The 21,859-nt window shown below is 49.6% G+C and overlaps 3 protein-coding genes and 2 non-coding genes across 6 annotated transcripts; 3 read left to right on the top strand and 2 right to left on the bottom strand.

The window, feature by feature from the left end:
* Positions 1–454: 454 nt before the first annotated feature.
* CENPT (centromere protein T) lies at positions 455–13,991 on the bottom strand. 2 transcript variants are annotated; one of them, XM_056500564.1, is made up of 14 exons: positions 13,926–13,991; positions 12,899–13,025; positions 12,272–12,365; positions 11,974–12,104; positions 11,125–11,158; positions 9,906–10,048; positions 9,026–9,442; positions 7,583–7,780; positions 6,203–6,379; positions 5,656–5,859; positions 5,105–5,195; positions 3,636–3,800; positions 2,805–2,909; positions 879–1,957 (listed from the first exon to the last, which is right to left on the bottom strand). In XM_056500564.1, the coding sequence occupies exons 2-14, from the start codon at positions 12,921–12,923 to the stop codon at positions 1,834–1,836; spliced, it is 1,908 nt and encodes a 635-aa protein (XP_056356539.1). In that variant the 5' UTR covers positions 12,924–13,025; positions 13,926–13,991; the 3' UTR covers positions 879–1,833. The 2 variants fall into 2 exon arrangements, with proteins under 2 accessions (XP_056356538.1, XP_056356539.1); XM_056500563.1 differs by lacking the exons at positions 7,583–7,780; positions 13,926–13,991 and adding an exon at positions 13,576–13,902 and having other exon boundaries at positions 455–1,957.
* On the top strand, positions 13,901–16,725 carry THAP11 (THAP domain containing 11). Its single transcript, XM_056500565.1, has one exon. The coding sequence runs from the start codon at positions 13,901–13,903 to the stop codon at positions 14,630–14,632; it is 732 nt and encodes a 243-aa protein (XP_056356540.1). The 3' UTR covers positions 14,633–16,725.
* Positions 16,726–17,724: 999 nt separating this feature from the next.
* On the top strand, positions 17,725–17,807 carry TRNAL-CAG (transfer RNA leucine (anticodon CAG)). The gene has a single exon. It is a non-coding gene; the product is annotated as a tRNA-Leu (tRNA).
* A 136-nt stretch (positions 17,808–17,943) lies between these two features.
* On the bottom strand, positions 17,944–18,026 carry TRNAL-CAG (transfer RNA leucine (anticodon CAG)). The gene has a single exon. It is a non-coding gene; the product is annotated as a tRNA-Leu (tRNA).
* A 723-nt stretch (positions 18,027–18,749) lies between these two features.
* Positions 18,750–21,515, top strand: PLLP (plasmolipin). The gene is made up of 4 exons (XM_056500619.1): positions 18,750–18,891; positions 20,151–20,324; positions 20,701–20,820; positions 20,903–21,515. Exons 1-4 carry the CDS (start codon positions 18,787–18,789, stop codon positions 21,014–21,016), a joined length of 513 nt encoding a protein of 170 aa, XP_056356594.1. The 5' UTR covers positions 18,750–18,786; the 3' UTR covers positions 21,017–21,515.
* The last annotated feature ends 344 nt before the right edge of the window (positions 21,516–21,859 follow it).

The following is a 21,859-nucleotide window of genomic DNA, read 5'->3' as shown; positions in this document are numbered from 1 at the left end:
CCAGCAACGGGAGCACGGCGGCTCCGGGCTGCGAGGGACCCCGGCTGACCCGCTGCTGCTCCTCTGGTTCTCAGCTGGATCCATAATGCTATACAGTCTTTGTATGTAGTCTTGAGAATACACGACAAAAACTGAACTCCTGCTGTGAAGCTTCAGCCAGCAGGAAGAAAAACAAGATCCTTAAGCAGACTTATAGTATGAGTTCATTCGTCTCTATATGACACACGTAATTCCATGTTTCCATTCTTTTTCCATGTCTCCATAGCAATAAACAGGCCCCTGTCATTCCAAAGCCATGACTGTTGGAACAACTGGAGACCTACTTAAAGCAAGAGCTGCTTTCTCTTGATCTGCAACTGAAGTTACAGGTCTGGCACAGGGTGCTCTTGACAGAATGATCCTCCCTTCCCTGAGAGAATATTTATATAGTTATATATTTAGACTTGATATATTTAGACTACATATATAGTTATATATATTTAGATATCTGTACAAGCCAGTTTGATACAAAAAGTTACAACCTCTGGGGACTCCAGACTGTCAAAGAGGTATCAACTGTTTGGAAAACACCCAGTCCATGGAAAAGGCTCCAGTGAGTTGAGGAATTCCCATGTAACATTCAAACCCAATGTCAGCCCAACAGTGTGAAAAGCAGCAGGTGCACAGCACTGTCTCGTTCCATTCCTCCCCTTGGGAAGTTGCACCTTCCTGTGAGAAGAAAGTGAACTAACACCCACTGGAGAAGAGAATCCCATCCCTGCAGGACGTGCAGACGCTGCTCCCAGCAAAGCTTCTCAAAGGACCCCTTACTTTCCAACACTTCAGTCACACTGTATCAGTAAAAAAATGCTCTTTGTTAATTAATGGAATTATGTTTAAAAAAAATCCTTGAAAAACGCCTGCCCTTTGGATCGACATTGCCTGCTGAAGAGATTTTAACTCTATTGGCCATTATGTCCTTTAGTGTTGTACAAAACCTGTTTAACTTCCAGTTCTTGCTGTTAAGAGCTGGGCTGGATTTCCAGGAGTCCCTACAAATTGTGCCATTTGGCTGTTGTTTGAGGAAGATATACTACACACACAGCATAATCCAGAGAGGATCCACACTTGCAGCAGGATTTAGGACAGCCTCAGGATGGGGAGAAACAACTCCTATCACACTGACTCCCCAGAAGGACACTGAAGAGGAAGCTCAATATCCATCTCCATCCCTCTGAAACTGGTACATGTGACAGGCATTATTATTTCCCAGCTTCTCAACTGCTGTACAAAGTCACACTCCTTAGCACCCTTTGCTGTGTCAGATCTCATTCCTACTGTGGTTCAGGCTCCCTGGAAGCAGTACAATCATACACAGAAGTTTTGTTTTGTTTCCCTGTGTGAGGAGCACATGCACCAACTGCCTGGAACACCAGTGGAAAACAAAGGGGCATGGGAGCAGAGCCACAGAAACCACACAGGTGTGTCAAACACAGACACCTGGTTGGCATGAAGAGCACCAACATTTTGAACACCACAATGCAGGAGCCTCTCAGCACAATGGCATCACACAGAATACACACATTTTATTTATCAGAGCTGTACAAATATTCAAGGTAACATATAAAAATAGGGACAGTCAAATGACGTGTAACTAAGGCTGAGGAGACCCAGCAGGGTGGTGTGGTGGACACAGCACAAGCTGCCTCTACTCAGGAGAACAGCCAGCAGTCATTGCCTGACAGGTTATGTGTGGAAAAGCATCACCTGGAGCAGAACCATGGAGCAACCCACAGCCAGCCCCTGGGAAGGGAGCAGGCCACCTTCCCACCCACAGGGGCCATCCCTGCACCTTCAGTTGCTGGAGATCACTTTATTTCCACTCACTGCAACTGGAATCAGGAGCTTCCGGTACTGCAGAGGGAAGTGACGCTCTATCAGCACGTTCAGTGATGTCTTGTCTGTCACCAGCCCTTGCCTTTGTCCAAACACAGAGCACAGAAGAAAAAACAGTTGTTAGTCAAATGCGTTTCCATTCCATATCAAAGTTTTCCTCTAGGGATGTTTTTGCATTTAAGAGCTGAAATGCTCTGGTTGCTTGTGACAAACAGCTCCAGACTCGTGTTTGCAGGCAGCTTCTCAGCTCCTGTGCATGGTGCAGTGCCAGGATTGCCCACACAGCAGAGCAGACAGACCCAGAGGGTTCCTGCACAGCAGCTTCCCACAGAGCTTCCCACTGTTTATCGTGGGGATATTCATCTATACTGATCAGGACCAAAGTAGAGGCTCATTGCTTTTTAAATTCACAATCCACCTACCATGGGATAAATTCTACCCTTTGAAGACATGCACAGAATGATGCACAGAAGGAAACAGCTCAGTACCCAGATTTTTTACAGTCACAACTCAGAGGTGGTTGGCATTTGCCAACTGTGTAGGCCATGGAGTTTTCCTGTAAACCATTTAGCTGACTGCCCTGAAAAAATCAGCATCTCCCAGTTTTGTAGAAAGAAAAAAAGTGAAACATTTATTCACACTTTCTGTGTGGAAGGAACAGAAATGCTGTTCTTATGCATGAGCCAGCAGCAATTACTGATCTCTTTATGAGGCAGTAAAAAGGCACAAATACATCTAGAACATGGTGAAACAACAAGTACACAGAAATCTCAAACCAGGACAACTAACCCATCATGCCTCCTGATATACCAGATCCCACACTTACTGTGCAAACACTGTGGGTGCCCATTCTGGTAACAACCAGCTGTTACTGGGCTACCAAAGCACCACCAAACACTACTGCAGGTTAGTAACAACCCTTCCATTACCTTCTCATGAGGACTTCCAAGTCAGCTGCCTCCACTGTCCTCCTCCCTGCATGGTGGGTGTAAGCTTCCAGATCATCGCTCAGCTGCTTGAAGTATCTCTCAGAGCTGAGGGGAGGAAGTCAAATCAGACTGTAGAGCACGTGAACACCAGCTACTCACCCACTTCTGCAGGGCAAGCTGCACTAGAGCTGCTTGTTGCGCAGGTCACAGCCTGCCAGGGAAAGCTGGGGGAGAAGAAACTCTCCAGCCCACGAACAAAGCTTGGTTTCTCAGCCCAGGCTCCCTGGAACTTCACTGCCAAGACAGCTGTGAAACAGCTGCACATCTGATAACCAGAACCCTTCCCAAACTTCCCACACATGCAGGAACAGGGGCTGACACCAGTGACAGAGAAATCAGCGCTGAGGGTCACATAGTGGCTGCTGCAGTGACAATGTTCAAACAATACACAGATTTTACTTGTGAAGGTAACAAAAAGCTGATAAACCTGGATTCCAATGGAACACTGCACACCCTCACTGTGACCATTGTCCAGAGCCATCCTGTCCATGGAAATTGATAATGACAAGACTCTGACTGCTACAATTTATTGGGACTAAACCCAGATGCTCCTGCAAGGCTGCACTGATCAGATACCCGCACGGCAGCTCAAAGCACTTTGCCCATTTCTGCCCATTTTTATCAGGCCTCCCAGAACTCTTTCCAACTGAAGAGAGAGGGGCTGTCAGCTTGTCAGCAGCATTCCCAACAGGTTTATTACTTCAGAAGAGAAAATAAAGGAAAAAACCTCAACCCTAAAAATAATGGAAAGAACAGTTTGTTGCTACGTACCATTTTTCAACAATTCTGTATGCATCTCTAGTCACTGGCATTTTAGCAAAATGTCTGAATGCCTCCTTTATCAAACTCCTTGGTATTTGAGGGTCACGTGGTTTCTTCTCAGATGTTCTCAACCTCTTTGAAACTACCTTGGGCTGCAGCTGCTGCAGGGGAGACCTTTGAGGGAAATCAAAAATTCACACATTGAATGAACAAGGGAGAGGCAGAGAACAAACACCAGGCTGAGTTCAGAGTAACCCTAAGCTGAATTGGAAGGCACAAGAACTACCTTGAACTCTTCATTCTTTCTCCCTCCCAATTCTTCAAAACTCTCATGCCCACACAGGGCAGTTTGCAAACAGTTCATGTGGCATCGTGGCCTTGAGAGAAGCAATCCAGGCTGAAGTTCCCTTGATTTCAGAGCGCTCATGTAACACACTGTCAGCAAACTGGAGTTCTCTCCAATACATGACTGCAGTTTTCACAGCATCCCTGCAGTATTCCCTTTCCAGTAGTGCAGAAAATCTGAGGCACCACAGGTCACCTCTGCACCTGTGGACAGCGGAGGCTGCTCTGCAGGGAATCCTTCAACACTTCAATGGGGGCTTTTTTTGTGGGTTGTGAGGTTCCCCGCCCTCTGCCCCCTTAAACAAGACTGTAAGTCCTAAAGGAAATTACAATTGTGTTCCATTCTAAAATAGGAAAAATTACAATATGGAAGAGTTAAGTGAAATCCAGGGATTCACTCAGTATATAATTGGAAAACAACAGAAAAAACCTAGAACCTCAGGCTAACACATGCAAAATCCCCAGAGAGTGTGTGGATCACTTGACTCTCTCCAGTCCACCCACACGTGGGCACAAGAATTTTGTTCTTGTTTACTGCTTTGAAGTCATGGGCTAGAAAATTCCTCCTGTTCCCTAGGACCTACCACTAGAGGTTCTGATGAAGCATACAGCTTCACCAAATTTCTAGTCAAGAGGGTGCAAGTGTTAACTAATTTGGAGTAATGCAGAGGACAGGTTCACTTTCTGCCTCTAGGACAGCTTCATTTTAGTCAGCACATGGCAACTGCACACAGCTTTAGGCTTCTGCAGTCAATACAAGTATGTCATTCCATGTAGTCAGTGTCCTGTCATCCACAATTCCCCCTCTTCTGCAAGGGCCTCTGCATTCCACACTGGAGTCTATGGCTCCAGAGTGGCTTATCAATTGAAAAAATTCTAGGAAAAGTTGGGACCTTCAGCCCAAGAAAATATTACAAGAATGTTCATTGGAAAGCCTTAAGGCATCAGACCTACTTTGGATGAGACTGACATTCACACGATTCCCTCTTCACTCAGCTGCTACAGCAGTGAGAGCCAAAGACTGCAGCACTGCTCACTCCCTGTGGCAGCTGCCAGAGCAGCTGGCAAAGCTGGGCTCTGCTCTGCCCCCAGCCCCACTTCTGCCAGGCCACTGCTATGTGGCTAAGGCTTACCTGGGAGCAGCAGGTTTTGCAACACGTGGCGTTGACAGCAGGAGGTTGGAGGCTGGAGCACGGACAAACGCAGGAGTCTTCATGGAAACCTCTGGGAAAAAAGTACTTGAGGAACTGAAGTCTCTTTCCAGAACTCCTGGAGCAGGCAGTGCTGCCACAGCTGACAGAAACCCAGCCAGCTCCCCACATGCCTGGTCCTGGTCACACTGCCTCTGCTCTGGCTGTGTCCCCACAGAGAGAATTCCAAAGTCTACAACCCCTGTCATCTTGCTAAGCCACTGGCAAATTCTCCTGAACGAAGGGATAAGCTGAGCTACAGCCCCTTACAAGGGCCAGACTATTAACTTCTCCCTGTTTGTGGATTGTCCTAACTCCCTCCAGGCAAGGCTCCTGTTATCAGCATCTCACCTGTTCTCCTCTATGAACCCATAGCAGTTTCCTCCAAGTTTAACCTGCATTTCCTTTAACTTCACTCTTGAACTCTTCACTTCTTAACAAGTGTGAGCAGGAGAGAAAACAATGTTAACAGAAATGCTGAGCAGCTTCCTTACCTTGACTTGCAGGGTGTTCAGCTTCATCCTCAGCAGGCTCTTCCACTGAATTATTCAACTCTAGCATGATAGCCTGGTCCTGTGGTTCACCTTCTTGTTCATCAGTTTCATTTAATGGAGTCATCTCAGGTTTGTAAAATGAGGAAAAGGCATGAGAGTGCCTGCCCAGACTTTCAGCTCCAATGCCTACGGTAATCTCACGTTCTAGATTTCCAAAACAAGGGGGAAAAAAAGCACTGAAACAAATACCTTTGCCTGATTCTGGAACTTCCACCAGTAAATTTTAGTCAAAGATACTTGCTGTAACTATACATTTCTAAACACTACTGCCAGTATAATTTTGCTTTCCCTTTAAATAAAATGCAGTCTTACAGCTTAAAATTACAAAACTGGTTTGATATTTCCCCAGTAATAAGCCCAGATTCCAGAAAACAAAGGAAGTTAACAAAGGAAGTAAACAAAGGAGCCTCTTTCAGCATTGATGCCAGCCATGCAGCATGAGAGCACTGGCACTGCAGAAAGCTGTCAGCATTAGAGGTGTCCTCACCAGCTCTGGGAGAGCTGTGGGTTTCAACGCTGCCTTCTGCCAGTTCCTTTCCTGCTGAAGGAGCCACTTCTGTTTCACCTCTGTTGTCTTGTGCTGCAGTTATCTGCAATTCTGCTTTTTCAGACAGTTTCTTCTCCAAATGTTCAGAATATCCAGCATTTGCACCATGTTCTGCAGCTAAAATAAGAAATTCTATCATACATCTTACCTACAAAAAATCCCCAACCAACAACCAGCACATAGTTTAACCACCACTGGAATTTATTTGTGATAAATAAAGTCAGCCATAAGCTGTAAATAAGAAATGCAGATGCAGTTCCTTTTACAGCTGAGAAATGCCCAACTTTTCCTGTGTTTGCTCCACAGCCACCTAATTAGGGGCACATCAGATCCCAATGAAGGAATTTTACTTACAGTAAGCAGAGCTCCTCCAGATCTGCCATCTCTATGGCCATTTTCAATTTTGGTGATTGTGTAAAAGACCAATTCCTTTTCCTTTAAATCTAACAATACCTGGAGTTTGTGCTCAGCTTCTCCTCCTCATTTCCTCTGTTTTCTGAATAAACAATTTTGTAAGAGATATATTCCATTATAGAGAGAAGAAAGCCTAGAGTGGTTTTAACCATCTGGGACAAGCCTCTGGCAGGCAGGATGAGAAATATACAGACACATTACTTGCTCGTGTTTAAAAACTTGAGCTACTCACTACTTAAGTATTCCTTTTTTCCTTTGTACTACATATGTAGTCCACATATCTGTTACTATGGCTCAGTTAAGCAGAAACCTACACAGGTAATTACTTTGAGAAAATTGGGCACTCTCATAATGCTGTCACATGCTGAAGGGTTTGGAAATCTTGGCTGAGTCCAGAGCCAAAAGCTGTCAAACTGCACTTTCACTATCCTCTCCAGCAACTGGAGTTTTAACTCTGAGAAGTACAAGTGTGGCAAGGCCTTGGGACCCCCAAGCCCAAGGAAATGTGCCCAAAGGTGGTGCAAAAATCAGTTTTATCAATTCCACTAATCAGAATATTGGGCTGCCTACATCATCACAGGTCCTAAAGTGAAATGAAATATTAACTAGCTTGGATTAGCCAGATATATTCCTTCCTTGACAAGAGACAGGTTTTCATCTTTCCTATGGGAAGTATTACAGACCTGCTAAAACATATTCTTATGTTTTTACCAAAACTTTATTCCACTTACAGCCCACTTTTAGAGAGCTTGTCTGGAAATGTCCAAGTTCTCTGCTATGACTTGAATTAAATTATTTCCAGCATCTATTGTACAATTAAGTCTTCTTATAATCTGCAAGTCACCTGAAAAACTGTTTAAATCAGATTATACTTCATTCCCTTTCTACAATGAAAGTATTTCTTACCCTCTTGGAAAATCCTTTCCTGTTCCACTCCATTCACTGTATTAATCATCTCTTCTTCTGTTTCACTTATTTCTAGGTCTTCAATTATATGGGAGACAACTTCTCTCAAAGACATGGAGGAAATATTTAGTGTGACTGGGGATCCCAAATATTTACTTGAACTTGTGAAGGACAGAGAGGAGCTCCATCTATAAACACCTAGAACAGATCATTAATGTGTCTCCTGGCAGCTTTTTGAATTTTCTTTTAGCTTTCCTGGTATATAAAAAAACAACTGAGGGAGAAGACACACAAGAAACACTTAAGTGTACTTCAAGCACCTTAGGGAGCTTGCATTAAATCTTAGAAACCAGTTGGAAAAATCCTTCAACTGTTTTTCAGTTGACCCTGAGGAGTAGCACCACCAGCAGCCTCCTGTGGTAGAGAAGAACTATGTCACCATTAACTTCTGACATTAATGCCTTACTGACTCCAGCATCTTAAAGATCTGCTCACTCCTCTTCATCTTCCTATCATTTGATCTAGTCCCCTATTCCACATCCTCCCTATTTTGCATTATCTATCCCTTTGTCCTAAAAATGCCTGCCACTGGAGCTCCTCTGAGCAACTAACCTTTTTCTGTTAATTCCTTCCCTTGTCCTTTCAAAACAACTTTTGCCTGGTCAAACACTATGAGGAAAACATGTTCCATTAACACATCCAGGACAAGGCCAGGGAAATGAATGCCAAGGAGAGGTACCAGAGAAAAACTGGCAAGCAATGGGAATTACAAAGCATCTGAGTGAGCAGAGAGGCAACTGCCTCTGTCCAAAGATTTTTAAGGCCCTGGAGACAATGGAGAGGTTGGCTGTGACAAAAAAGTGACCATACCACAGTGAAGGTCTGGACTAGGAACTTCCAGAGACTCCTTCCAAATCTGTCTGCATGTGCTACATATTATCTCCTTACTTTTTGTGATCAATTTAGAGTGCCCACTTCTGGGGTCTCAGTAAAAAGGAGAGATGGACACAGTGGAGTCCAGCAAAGGCCACCACAACTGAAAGGACCGAAGCATCTCTCGTAGGAGGAAAGGCTGACACAGCTGGGACTGTTCAGCCTGGAGAAGAGAAGGCTTGGGGCAGATCCTTCCAATAGATATAGGTGTCTGAAGGCAGGGTGTAAGGCAGGTAGAGCCAGACTCTTTCCAGTGATGCCCAGTGCCAGGAGAAAAGGCAACTGGCATCAACTGGAACATGGGAGGCTCCATCTGAATAGGAGGAAGAATTTATAGTCATTACCCTTGGAGACTCATAAGAGCCACTTAGACAGGGTCCTGGACAACCTCCTCTATGTGGCCTATGAGCAAAGGGGGTGGAGAAAATAACCTTGAGGTCCCTTTCTACCTCAACCACTGTGAGTTCAGATAATACCTGCTATGCCTAAGCCTTAAAGTATAGTACTCACTGCAAACCACCTCCTCTTCAGTAAAAGAAATCTGTGCCACTCGGTTACTCTGATGGGAATGATCTTGCTTTTCTTCTTGCTCTTTTGCAGGGGTTTGTGGAGATATATCAGTCGTTCTGTCAACATGCTCATGATCAAGGCTTGAGCTCTTGGAGTATCTTTTCTCTTTTGTGCTCATACCAGACACCAGGCCCTCCAGCCTTGCTTCTTCTTGATCTGCATCAGAAATCAAGCTCCTCTCTGCTGAAGTTTTCAAACTGGATAGCTGGGGTTCAAGAGCAGATTTATTTTGGCTCTGTTCATCCAGCTGGGGCTGAACAAAGAGCTCTGTGCTATTCATCATCATTTCTGCATCACTTGTCAAGAGGCTTGTTCGAATCCCAGATGCAGACGGTGAGTCCACAAGATAGTTCTGTCCTGTTGAGAAAGTTTTAGAACAAATTTTATGTGAAAAACTCTTCAAGGTCATAGGGACATACTTTACAGGACTTGTGTAATTCACGATTTAAGTCATTCAACCAAATTTTACTCCTCCACAACAGACGAAACACTGAAACTGTATGACCCACCTTCTGTGCCCACAACTCTGCCTCCCAAACCAACAGAGACCTCAGTACCCACAGATGATGAAGATGATCCCAAACAATTCCTGTGGTTTAAATGACCAAACTGGGCAAAGCACATATTTAATTGCATAGAATCAAAGGAACTGCCAAGACAGAACCTCATTCTAATCTTGCTTCCTAAATCCCATTCTATTTCTGTGAATGTGTTAGTAGATTTTAAATTCTAAAATACAGACCATGCTTCAGCAAATGCTTCTAAAAGCCCCTTTAATGTAAGGCCCTGCCTCCCAGAAGAGAAATAACACAAAAGTAACCTTTGTTCTTCAGCATGTTCTGTTCCACTCTGCCTTCAAACTCTTGCATGTCAACAGCCCTGCGGATTTTTGGCCTCCGGAGCAAGCCCCTCTTTTCAACGGTGTCTGGGGCCAGCAAGGAACCCACAGACATGTGAAGGGATCTGTAAAAACAGGAAAGAAATTGTCAAAATCAACCAGAATACAGACATGATGGCACTAACAGTGACACATTGCACAGAACTAGGAGAAATTTCCCCAAAAAACCCTTGAAGATTTTAAGTCAGTCTTTAAATGAATTGCTTATTTTCATACTATCACCCAACAGCAGGATATGTATCACAGAGATCAGGAAGCAGACTGCTTTACAGCCTCCCTGAGACACTGCAACACTACTGACAAAAGGGTTAGAAATTTAAAACCTTAAATAACAAAAAAAAAAATAAGGAAAGCAAATGTTTGAGAGTAAAGACATACTCTAGATGACAATGGGATGGTAAGAGGACTTCCCAACAAGTTTAAGAATCTACTAAGTATCAATACTCTCAGCAAAGTACAGCTACTAACACACTGTGACTGTTTTAAGAAACACCTAAAGCAAAGGAAAAGATGTTTCTCACTGTAGGTGTTTTGCACCCTGAAGACTGACCATGCTCAATGACCTCCTGTCCCTCTCTCCAGGCAACCTGATAAAAAAGGGGGTTCAGAGAGTTCAAAGACAGAAGTACAGAATGCAGCTCCAGAAATCATCTTGTGGTGGCACCCCAGGCAAAGGCTGCAGTGATAAAGCTGAAATAATGGGCTGACTTTGGCCAGGGTCGTCTGCAAAGCACACAGGCAACAGCGGAAAGTTCACTAAAAATCTTTTGAAGTCCAGAAAATACTGCATAGATGCAATTGACGTGATAAAGCTATTAACAGGCAGGGATACTATTCTAAGGTATATTGTGTACTGATTTACTGCTGGAAGCATGAGAATGAAAGGAAAAAAAGGAATGATCCTGTCAAGTAAAAAGACGAGCAATAGTAGCAATACAAGCTAAACCAACCCAGGCATACAGTGCAGAGCCACAATTTCTGAAAATCAAAAGGTGTGTGGTGCAACACCATTAAATTCTATCAGCAGAGGAGCAGATGACTATACTATTGCTAGCACTAACACAGGTATTTAACATGACCCAAATACCTTCAGATGTAATCACACCTAGGACAGCCAGAAGTTCAAAAAGATTAAACTCACCGAGTCATAATTGTGCTGTCCAACGTTGACTGAGCTAGAAAAAGTTGGTTACACTTTAGTTAAGAAATTACTCTTTACATAACTGGCTACAGGAACATCCCAATGGATCTTCCTCTTTTCAGAGCCAGTCACGCTACAATCCTCAGATATCATACTTTAGTGCAAACAGAATTAGATAAAGGGATCACTTTACTATTTCTTGTCTACATTTCAGAATTGCATATTAGAAATCTAATTAGCAATTTCTGAAAGGGTAAAAAAATAATTATTTCAACGACAATTTAACATGATATATATTAAATCTGTATGGCAGATTTAATAATTTTATCACATTGATAACAAGATGTTAGGCCTTGGTCACAACCACCCTTCAGCAACCCAACCCAAACACATCTGGAACTTTAGAAACACAGATAACGATTCCACAGACTCTTGATGAAACTGGAACTCAAACCTGTTCTGCTCACAAAGAACTTCATAATTATTTTATATAATTGCAATGGGAAGTATGCAGCTACTTGTATTTTAAAGTTTCTAGAACTGAGAAGACAAGGATTGCTTCCTCTGGAGATACACCAAAACTCAAAAAGCACCAAATTGCAAAAGTAGTCAAGAAATTATATACAGTCATGGCAGAGCCTAGAACTTGGTTTAAAAAGGCTTCTTTTAAATTTTATAGGATGGGGGCTTTTACTTTCTCCATCACCCCCTTTGCACAAGATATTGCTATGTGGATCCCAAACCTACAACTGCCCAGCTGGGCAGCTCCTGACAACTGAGCTGAGCAGGTGAGAACCAGCTGAGAGCAAATGCAGCACTGAACAAGGGAATTCTTGACTGCAGCCTTACCTTGGTACTGGGGAAGTCGTCTCTCTGCTGCTCTCTCAAATTCAGAAATGCTGAGTTTCTTTCTCTTCTTTGTCATGCGGAATACAGTGATCCTGTCCTCAGGAGCAACATCTGGCAGCTGCAATTCCCCCCTACCAAAAGAAACCAAGCTGGAGAGGCACTTCTGATAAACCCACCTGACAAGATGCAATTCTGATCAAACACAAGTAGAGAAGTCCTGCTACCCAATCCCACCACAGGAACTGCAGCTATACCTGGCAGTGTAATAAAAGTGCAAATTATAAAAAATCCTGCTTACATGCTGGAAACCCTCTTAGATGGGACTTCTGAATGAGCTTCTTGTGTGTCTTCATGGTTAGATATCCGAAGTGCCAGCGGTGAAACTTGAGGTTCTACCAAAAAAACAGAACGTTTCTTTTCCACAATTCAATACAGCAAGAACACAAAAATGCAGCAGGGTGTCACATCTTCACTATAGGCTGTAAACAACATTTACTAACAGGTTAAAATAAAGACCCAGTGAAAACTCTTTGGGTTCTACTCCTGGGAAGGCTGGCAATGACAACGCCAGTGGTGACAGATGGCAGCATGGGGGTTTCCTGCACTGCAGCAGAATGTGCCTCTGTAACTCATACCTGATCCTACAGCCAGAGGCAGCACTAGGATAAGAAGAACAAGTGAAGGTTTTTAAGAAGATTTTGAAAGCTATGATTTCATCAGTGTGCAAGGTCTGGCCTCTCAGACAGCTGTATTCAGGTGCCCTGCAGTGACTCCTCTGTTATATAAATCAGTCATAAAACAATCTGATTTCTGTTCTGTGCAACAGGGAAAGAATAATGGGCTACCAAGGAACGTCCTCATTTTTTCTCAACTCTACAAAAACACTGTCTTTCTGTTCTCAATTCTCCTGAAAAAAGACACTTACGGCTCTGTATGACTCTCTTGAGCATAACCCGTGGTGTGCCATTTCTGAGATCAGGGAACACTGCCAGTCTCTGCTTCGCCAAAGTGCTTCTGACAGATTTACTCTTATTTTCTACACTCAGTCCAGTCTAGACAGAAATCGAGATAAGCAATTCAAAGCTAGTATTTTCATTATGAAAGACCCCAACATCAAAAGCATCCACCACCCATATTCTAATAACAAGCAAAGCAAGCTGGTAAGGAACTTTTCACAAATTCCAAAGAAAAATTGCTGATGTTGGCTTTTTGACAATGGTGGCACTTCCCATGTGCACGGGAGACAATTCAGCTCGGGATGTCACCCAGGTGGGGTGCAGCATAAAACCCTCCTGGGGACGAAATCCTGAGCGGCCTCAGAGCACAGCCGCGACCTAAACCCGCCGAGCTGCTCGGCCCAAGTCAGGGGTTTCGGCCCGTTTTCCACGATTAAAGGCAAACGAGGGTGAGGGAGCGGTCTCCGCTCCTGCTCCAGAGGCCTCGTTTCTGTCTCAAACCGAGAGCGGGCGTGAGGGCGGCGCCGGGCGAGTCCCAGGGGGTGGTCGATCCCAACAGCGACTCTCCTTTCCTCCTTTCCTCCTTTCCTTCTTTCCTTCCTTTCTTCTTTCCCTCCCGCCCGCCCTCGCAGATCCCTGCGGGCACCTGGGCCGCCGCCCGCGCGTTGTGGCGGCCGCTGCGCCTGAGCGCGGCCCTGATCCGGGGCCGCCCATCCGCCATGTTGGAGCCGGTAACGGCCGCAGGCCTCGCGCGTCCCGCCGCCTCTCGCGAGACGTGCGCGCGCGCCGGGAGGGGCCGCGGCGCAGTGTGGGGCGGGTAGTTCCGCCGGCGGCGCGGTGCATTGTGGTCCGCGTAGTTCCGGGGCGGCGGCGGCGGCGGCGGCGAGAGGCCGCCCGGGCCTTGTGGGAGCTGTAGTTCGGCGGGGCCGCTCGCCCCGCTCGCCGCGGGTGTCCCCCCGCCCCGCGAGGCCATGCCGGGCTTCACCTGCTGCGTACCGGGCTGCTACAACAACTCGCACCGCGACAAGGCGCTGCACTTCTACACCTTCCCCAAGGACGAGGAGCTGCGGCGCCTCTGGCTCAAGAACGTCTCCCGAGCGGGCGTCAGCGGCTGCTTCAGCACCTTCCAGCCCACCACGGGCCACCGCGTCTGCAGCGAGCACTTCCAGGGCGGCCGCAAGTCCTACCTGGTGCGGGTCCCCACCATCTTCCCGCTGCGCGGCGTCAACGAGCGCAAGGCTCAGCGGGCCCGGCGCCCCCGCCCCGCCGCCGCCGCCGCCGCCGCCCCGCCGGGCCCCGCGGCCGCCAGCGAGGCCCCTGCAGGGGGCGCGGCCGAGGACGTGAAGCCCATCGACCTGACGGTGCAGGTGGAGCTCGGGGCCGCCGCCACCATCGGGCCCAGCCCCGTGCGGCTGCCGGTGCCGGTACCGGCGGCGGCGGCGGCGGGGGAGGAGAGCCCGGTGGAGGGCGGCCCCCCCGATCACTCGTACTCGCTGTCGTCGGGCACCACATCGGAGGAGCTGCTGAGGAAGCTGAATGAGCAGCGCGACATCATCGCGCTGCTGGAGGTGAAGATGAAGGAGATGAAGGGCAGCATCCGCCGCCTGCGCCTGGCCGAGGCCCAGCTCCGCGAGGAGATCCGCGAGAAGGACCGGCTGCTCCACGCTGCCAGCGCCGGCACCCGCAAGCGCCACGGCCTCTGAGGGCTGCCGGGGCCCGGCCCGGCGCGGGGCTCTCCATCCCGGAGCCGCCGCCGCCCTCGGTGCGGTGCCGGGCAGGGCAGAGATGGGATGGACCGCGGCCCCTCGGTACCCGGCTCAGCCCGCAGCACAGCAGCCCCCAGCTGGGCAAGGCCATCGGAACCCGCTGCCTGGACTGGATCAGCTCCGTGTCCGCTATCGCCCCGACGTTATCTCCGGTGTCACTTCACAGCGGGCCCATCGAACCCGCCGTGTGCGGTGTCAGAACGCGCTGCTCCTAGCGTGGATGGGACCCGAGTCGTCACTAAGTGGACGTAGGGTATCAGTTTTCAGCAAATAAACTCGCTCTGTGTCAAGTGAGGTAACAGCAACACTACCCTGGAGAAGGCGTGTCCGACTGCTGTGGGCACCGTGCCCATCGTAGCAATGGTCGGTGATGTCGCGTTCAGCCTCGCTCAGTGGAGGAAAGCTTTAGAAACCCTCTCAGGGTGATGTGTTTCTTCAGTAAATTACTGATGCCATAAAAGACTGCCGTTCCTAGTGTGACAGAAGCCCCAGATTAAAGAGTGTTCTTGTACTGTGTAGTTTCTGCTTTCTCTGCAGCGTGTGTGTATTGGTTACAGGTGTCCCGATGCTCTCGACACCAGTAAGGATTACGGTCTGGTACAAAGAGCACGGTGGCATTTAACAGCTGTAGTTTATCTCATTGGCTTAAGGCTTCCTCTAATGAAATGGAGGCTTTGTAACACATTGGAATTTTAATCCTTGGCTTTCATTCAGAGAACCAGGATGAAACAAAAGTGACTTTACCTGCAGTGGTTGCAAACCTCTCCTGTCTAATCCTTAACTAGTTGGCATGACTAATAATCTGTACATTAGGCAAGACCATACTAAATCTTGCTTGTGTGTTCTAAACCAAGATTTAAGAGTATTGTAACAAATCTATGTGGAATGGTTGTGTAGTTTCTGTTTCTAGCCAGCATCAGTCCCTTCACTTTCTGCAACAGGAAACCAAATCAGCGTTGGCTGGAAAGAGGGTGGAGTGAGGGTGGCAAAGCCACGGGTTTGGTTATGCACATCCAGCCTGGCTGGTGGAACAGATCCCTCAGCAGTTTGGAGGAGAAGGGGAGTGTCTGGTGCCCCAACACAGCCCTGTGGTAATGGGCAATGAGGATGGATATTGAGAACAAAAGGCACTTTTGAGAGCAAAAGGCACTTCACCACAGTGTGCCCATATTCACCTTGGAGGGAAGAATTCCGAGGTGTTCTCTGGGTCTGTGAGATCCTTCTGGAACCAGAATGCATTGTACTCAGTAGAATGGGATGTCATTTTACTAAATTTTCTAGAGGTATTTTCTAAATGTAAAAAGTATCTTTAGTTTGAAATTATGTAATCTTTGTAACACTGGCTAATGTAGCTTTACAAGCGTCAGCTTCAACACTGTATACAACCGAACAAAAGGGCAAGGTGGGGTTTTGTAGCTGGAGGTTTCTTTGTAGATCCTGAAGCCAGTTCAGCTCCAGGTTGTCACAGCCTGCTATGTGATGCATGGGTAATTTTTTTTAACGTGTGTGCCAAGTTGGATGGTCATCTGTAAAGATACTACATGTCTATCTGTGTACTAAGTCCTTCCCATTACTTCAGTTTAATTTATTCTCCAATCTGATATGTAGCTCTCCAGCTCTGTGCTATACTGATTTCTCTGCGAGTCGAGATAGCGACAATTTTTTTCATTTGTTGGTTTGGCTTGTTGTTTTGGGTTTGTTTTTGTTTTTTTTTTTCCTTCTGTAGGACAAGCAGATTCTTGCTCTACCATGGGATCTAACATATGTGATTGGTCCAGCAGCTCTAGATGCTCCCATCAGGGCAGTAGGCAGCACATCCTCCTTGCAAACGAGGCTGGTTGTGCATCTGATCTTGTTGAGAACGTGCATGTCGTGACAGTCATGGTACTTTTTCTACCATTGGGATGCACTTCAGGATGTTCAGCCATTCAGCCTTGCTGGACTGGTTACCTGCTGGACTGTTTGACTTCTCCAGGTTACACTGAGGTGCTAACATGCTTAATTTTAATAAAGTATATTTTGTTTTCTTATGTTTCCTGTCTCCTTGTCTCCTTGTGGTTTATATATCTGTTTCTGAAAGCTTTGTGGCTGTAGCTTTGTCTTATCTATAGTAACATTTTTTTTTTTATTTGTGAGCTGCACAGCTGGAGCAGCAGGAATATCTTTACATCTGTGTAGGGTGAACAGGAGGAGTTTGAGGTCAGTTCAGTGTACCTCACACCTCCTTGTGCAGAGGTTGGAGCCATTTTGACCAATCAGTCACAGGGTGCTCTCTGTGTAACCAGGAGGGATTTGAGCAGGGAGCCAGGCTTCCCACAGTTCTTCCCCCAGTGTGACTCCCCTGTCTAATGCCTGGTGGAGGAAGGAGAAGGCATGGCCTCCCATGAGCCAGTCTAGTGCGAGGAAGAGCTTGCATGGCCTCTTAGAACTTGTAATTCCACTTGCCAAAGTTCCTGGTTTCAGATTCGTTTAGAGCTATTAGTCTCAAGCAAATGTATGCAGCAAAAAATTTCAGCTGTGCCTCAACCATCACATTTTTGGGTTGAACTAGGAATGTTAAACGCAGCTGCAGGATGGAGAGGTGGTTGTCCCACTCCACTCTGTGCTGGTGCAGCCTCACCTTGAGTTCTGGGAGCAGATTTGGCCACCATAGCACAAAAAGTATCTAGAGCTGTAACAGAGCATCCAAAGGAGGCGATGAGGATGGTGACGGTCGAGAGAGGAAGCCATGGGAGCAGTGGCTGAGGGCACTTGGCATGTTCAGCCTGGAAAAGAGAACAGAAGCTTCCTCCGGGGAGGCAGCAGAGGGGCAGCGCTGGTCGCTGCCCTCTGTCCGGTGACAGGACCTGAGCCTGAAGCCGTGCCAGGGCAGGTTTAGGCCGGATTAGCAAAGCGTTCTCCGGGCAGAGGTGGTTGGGTTTTGGAGCAGCTCCCCAGGGCGGCGCTCACGGAACCTTCGCTCCGAGAGCCCCGGAACGTTTGCACAACGCCCTCAAGTGTAGCACGGGCCGCGAGGGGGGCGCAGCGGTGTCAGGATGGCCGAGCGGTCTAAGGCGCTGCGTTCAGGTCGCAGTCTCCCCTGGAGGCGTGGGTTCGAATCCCACTTCTGACAGCTCGTACCTTTTGCTTTACTCGGGCTGGTAGTTAATTGCTTTTAATCGCGCGCTCTCGGTCGGTTTCCGGTTTTTTATTCAGGATCCCACCCACCTTCCCAGCTAAAAGCGGCCGCGGGGAGGCGCAAAAGTTGCTGTCAGAAGTGGGATTCGAACCCACGCCTCCAGGGGAGACTGCGACCTGAACGCAGCGCCTTAGACCGCTCGGCCATCCTGACCTGCTGGCAAGCCGTTCTTTGCAGCCGCGTCCCATCCCAGCTGCCAGCCGAGCTGTCCTGTCCCGTCACGGCGGGGACACCCCTGGGACCGCCAGGGGACAGCCCGGGGACAGCCCCGTGTCACATCAACGACCTGCGTGATGGGGCCTGGGCACACGACACCAAACTGCGGGCAGTGGCTGATATCCAGAGGGACCTGCACCAGCCCGAGATACGGGACAGGAATCCCGTGGTGCGGAGGGCGATGAGGCACGGCGCAGGTTGCGCAGAGAACCTGCGGCTGCCCCGCCACTGGAAGTGTTCAAGGCTGGAACAAGGCCAGGGGCTTGGAGCAACCTGGTCTAGTAGAACGTGTCCCTGCACGGCAGGAGGTTGGAACGAGGTGCTCTAAGATCACTTCCAACCCAAATTATTCCAGGATTTAACAAGGAGACGCGTGTCGCTCGGCTCCCGCAGCGGAGCAGCACCAGGATGCGCCGGGGGCCACCAAATGTCCCCGGTGAGCACCGAGCAGGACGCGGCTGCACAGAAGGTTCGCGGTGACCCGGGCTGCTCCAGCGCCAGGACGCGGGGAGCGGGGCTGTCACGGCGGGGTCACCCGGTGCCCGGTACGGGGACACGGGGACACACCGGGAGCGCAGCCGCATGCCCGGGGGCGGCGGGGCGGGGGCAGCCCGGCGCTCGGCCCGGCCGCCCGGTGCCACCCGCGCCCCGCCCGCGGAGGGGCCGTACCGGGGCTGTCCCGGGGCCGGTGCGCGGCATGGCGGGGCTGCCCGGAGCCCGGAGCGCCTCCCCGGGCTCCCCCCCGGCCCTGGACGGCTCCTTCTTGCTCTCGCCGCTCGGGGGGCTGATGGGCGCCCAGGCCGTGAGTACCGGGGAGGGGGCGCGGCGGAGGGGGGAGGGCATCCCCCGCTTTGGTGATTTTCTTCAGCTGGAAACAGCCCGGGCTCTCTTCGGCTGCCGCTTCGACCCCATCTCCACTTCTAACCCTAGTTAATCCCCGACCCTAAGACAGTGCAGCCCTCTCTCTCCTTCCCTCCGTAAAGCCAGAGGAAAAGTCGGATTCTTGTCCTCACACCCCTTGCCGGCTGGTTCCCAGTGCCAGGCACGGGCAGGTCCGCACGGACAGTGGCTCGGGGGCGTGTGAAGCCCAGTGACTCCAGGTGAGGTGTGCTGGGGGTGCTCGTGTGGCTCTCACGCTCCCGGAACACTCTCGGCTCTCCCAGGGTCCTTGCACCTTCAATTCGAGCAGCAGCATCACCTCCCCGTTGCTTCAGCATGGGAGGCAACCACAATAATCCCCGCTGGTGGTCTGCCCGGGACCGCGGGTGCCACATGAATGCAGGGGGTGGCTGATCAGCTGCGTACTGGACCACTTGTGACCTGCCCACGGTGCGGCGGGCGAGCCTGTTCGCTCGTCCCCTCTGCTCGGGGCAGCGCTCTGGGCTGTGCCCTGAGCGGCCAGTGTGAAACAGCTGCCACACACCTGGCTCCTGGCTCCTGGCTCCAGATTCCAGCCCCTGAATAGCACAGCTGCAGGTGACACAGGGACAAACGCCCAGGGAAGGGGGCAGGAAGGATCCTGCTGGGGGTGCCTTGTAGGAGCGTCAGGAAAGAGAGATGGAAGCAAGATCAGTAAAGGAGACCTTTAAACTCTGCAGCTGGTCCCACATCTGCAGCCCCTAGCTCAGGACAGGCTGTCAAACAGGGAAAGCTGCAGCTTTCCCCCGCCAGCAGCTGCAGCAGGGCAGCTCACACATGGAGCTCCCACCCCTGCAGAAGCCCCCTCTACATGTTTCTCCCCAGCACATATTTTGCGATCACGAGTGTCAGAAATGGATGTGACAGACAAGGAGGCATTGTCGGGGCAGCCGAGCACCAGGGCGTTGGACGCGGGCAGGACAAAGGCTGTTGTGTTTCTTCCATGACAATAAGCGGTGCGGGCTTACACAGCGGCACAGCGGCTTGCCAAGGAGCCCTTCTCCTGCCGGGTGTGCCGCTGCTTTCCTGGAGTGAGGGGAACTCAACTGCTCATGGTGTTGGTGTGCCTGGGCTTGTGGGAGATGTTCTGTGCTCCTCCTGCAGGAACCAGCCCCTGAACACTCTCCCCGTTTCACCCCACAGGTGCTCGGGTTGCTGGTGTGGTCTCTCATCGCTGCCACGACGTACCACCTGCACGCGGCATACGGCTGGGTGATGTTTGTGTCCCTCTTCTTCTGGATACTAACAATCCTTTTCCTCGTGACTTACCTCCTGCAGCTTCACCAGAAGTTCTACATGGTCCCCTGGCCCCTCGTGGTGGGTAGCTGAGAGGGAGTGAAGTGGGATCCCAAGAGGAAAACCTCTTGGAAAGATAGTCTGAGAAGGCTTCAGTCTCTTCTGGGCTGATGGAACCAAGTCCCCTGCACTTTGCACAGTGGCATTGTTTCATTCTGCCCTCGAATTGCTTAGAAAATGCTCATACCGTAAAGTCCTGTGTCAATCCAGAAAGTTACAGCCACCAACTGCTGCAGTTGTGGTGTCATCCATAAACCTCCCAGCACAACCTGGGGAGCATTCAGTGTGTTTTCCTGGGGAATGGGGAGGAATGTGAACCTGAGCCTTTTGCTCCTGCCTCGCCCCGGCATGCACGAGCCTGAGCCCAGACCTCACGGCCTCCCCTTTGCTTTCCCAGCTGATGATCTCCAACGCTGTGGCCACCGTGCTGTACCTCACGGCCTTCGTGACGAGCGCGGCCGCCGTGCAGCCCACGAGCTGGCGGCAGTGGGACTACAACCGCAGAGCCGCCGCCTCCGTGAGTACCGGGCACGGGGGAGGGCGGGGCCGCTGGGGCAGCCGCCGTGCTCACACGGGGGATGGATGTGCTCCTCTTCCAGTTCTTCGCCGGTGTCACCATGATCATCTATGGGGTGAGCACCTTCTTCAGCTTCCGCGCCTGGAAAGGGCTCGGCAGCAACGCGGCCACCAGCCAAGTGACCGACCACGTGTAAGGAGTGGACAGCAAAGCCCAGCCAGGGCCACCCTGCACCAGCTTGTGCCAGGCTCGGTGGCTTGGAGCCCCCACCAGGGCTCGTTTTGGGACCGGCCTGTGCTGGCAGCAGTGGTCAGCACTGGGTCTTGTGGATGCTGCCCTGAGGTTTCTGATGATGCTCCTCGCTGACGTGCCCACAGCACAACCCCACCGGCATCGCTGGGGCTGCAGCTCCTGCTCATCCCCGCGGGTCATCCGATCCTCGCTGGAGCAGCTCCACTGAGGGGGCTCAATTTGGCACAGTCCAATACTAAAATTGACTAACCCAAGCCCAGGCTCCCCTCTCTGCTCATTCACAGCTACAGTGTAAGTAATGCCATTAACGGGATGCAGAAACAGTGGCAGAGCTAGAAGATGGGAAGCGAAGCAAAGGAAGCAGTCATAACTGCTCTTGTAGTGATTTCTAACAATTTGAATATAAATTTTATGCTTTAAATAAAAACATTCCTAAATCCAGCACTGGAGTCTGTCATAAGAAAGCTTGTCTTGTGAGGAGACAGCACAGTGGGGACAGCAGAGATGTCACTGCAGAGGTGGCTGTTCCTTCCCACTCCGTGTGGGCTGTGGAAGGAACAAGTCCACAGAGTTCACCTCAGGGCTCACCTCTCGTTGCTTTATGCACACACACGCTCAGAGTGTGCATCCAAGCCACAAGAACACAAACGAGGTGCCAAGGCTTTGATCACTCCCTCCTCCTGGCTCAGCACCACACACTCCTGAGTTCACCTAATTAACTAGAAAGTCAATTTTGCCCATTAGCTGCAGGTCATTTTCAGAAATTACAATCAAGTCTGCAAAAGCT

This window comes from Oenanthe melanoleuca, chromosome 11 (assembly GCF_029582105.1).
Source record: "Oenanthe melanoleuca isolate GR-GAL-2019-014 chromosome 11, OMel1.0, whole genome shotgun sequence".
Lineage (NCBI taxonomy): Eukaryota > Metazoa > Chordata > Aves > Passeriformes > Muscicapidae > Oenanthe > Oenanthe melanoleuca.
Note: the sequence above shows the minus strand (reverse complement) of the source record. Positions and strands in the feature narration are given on the sequence as shown.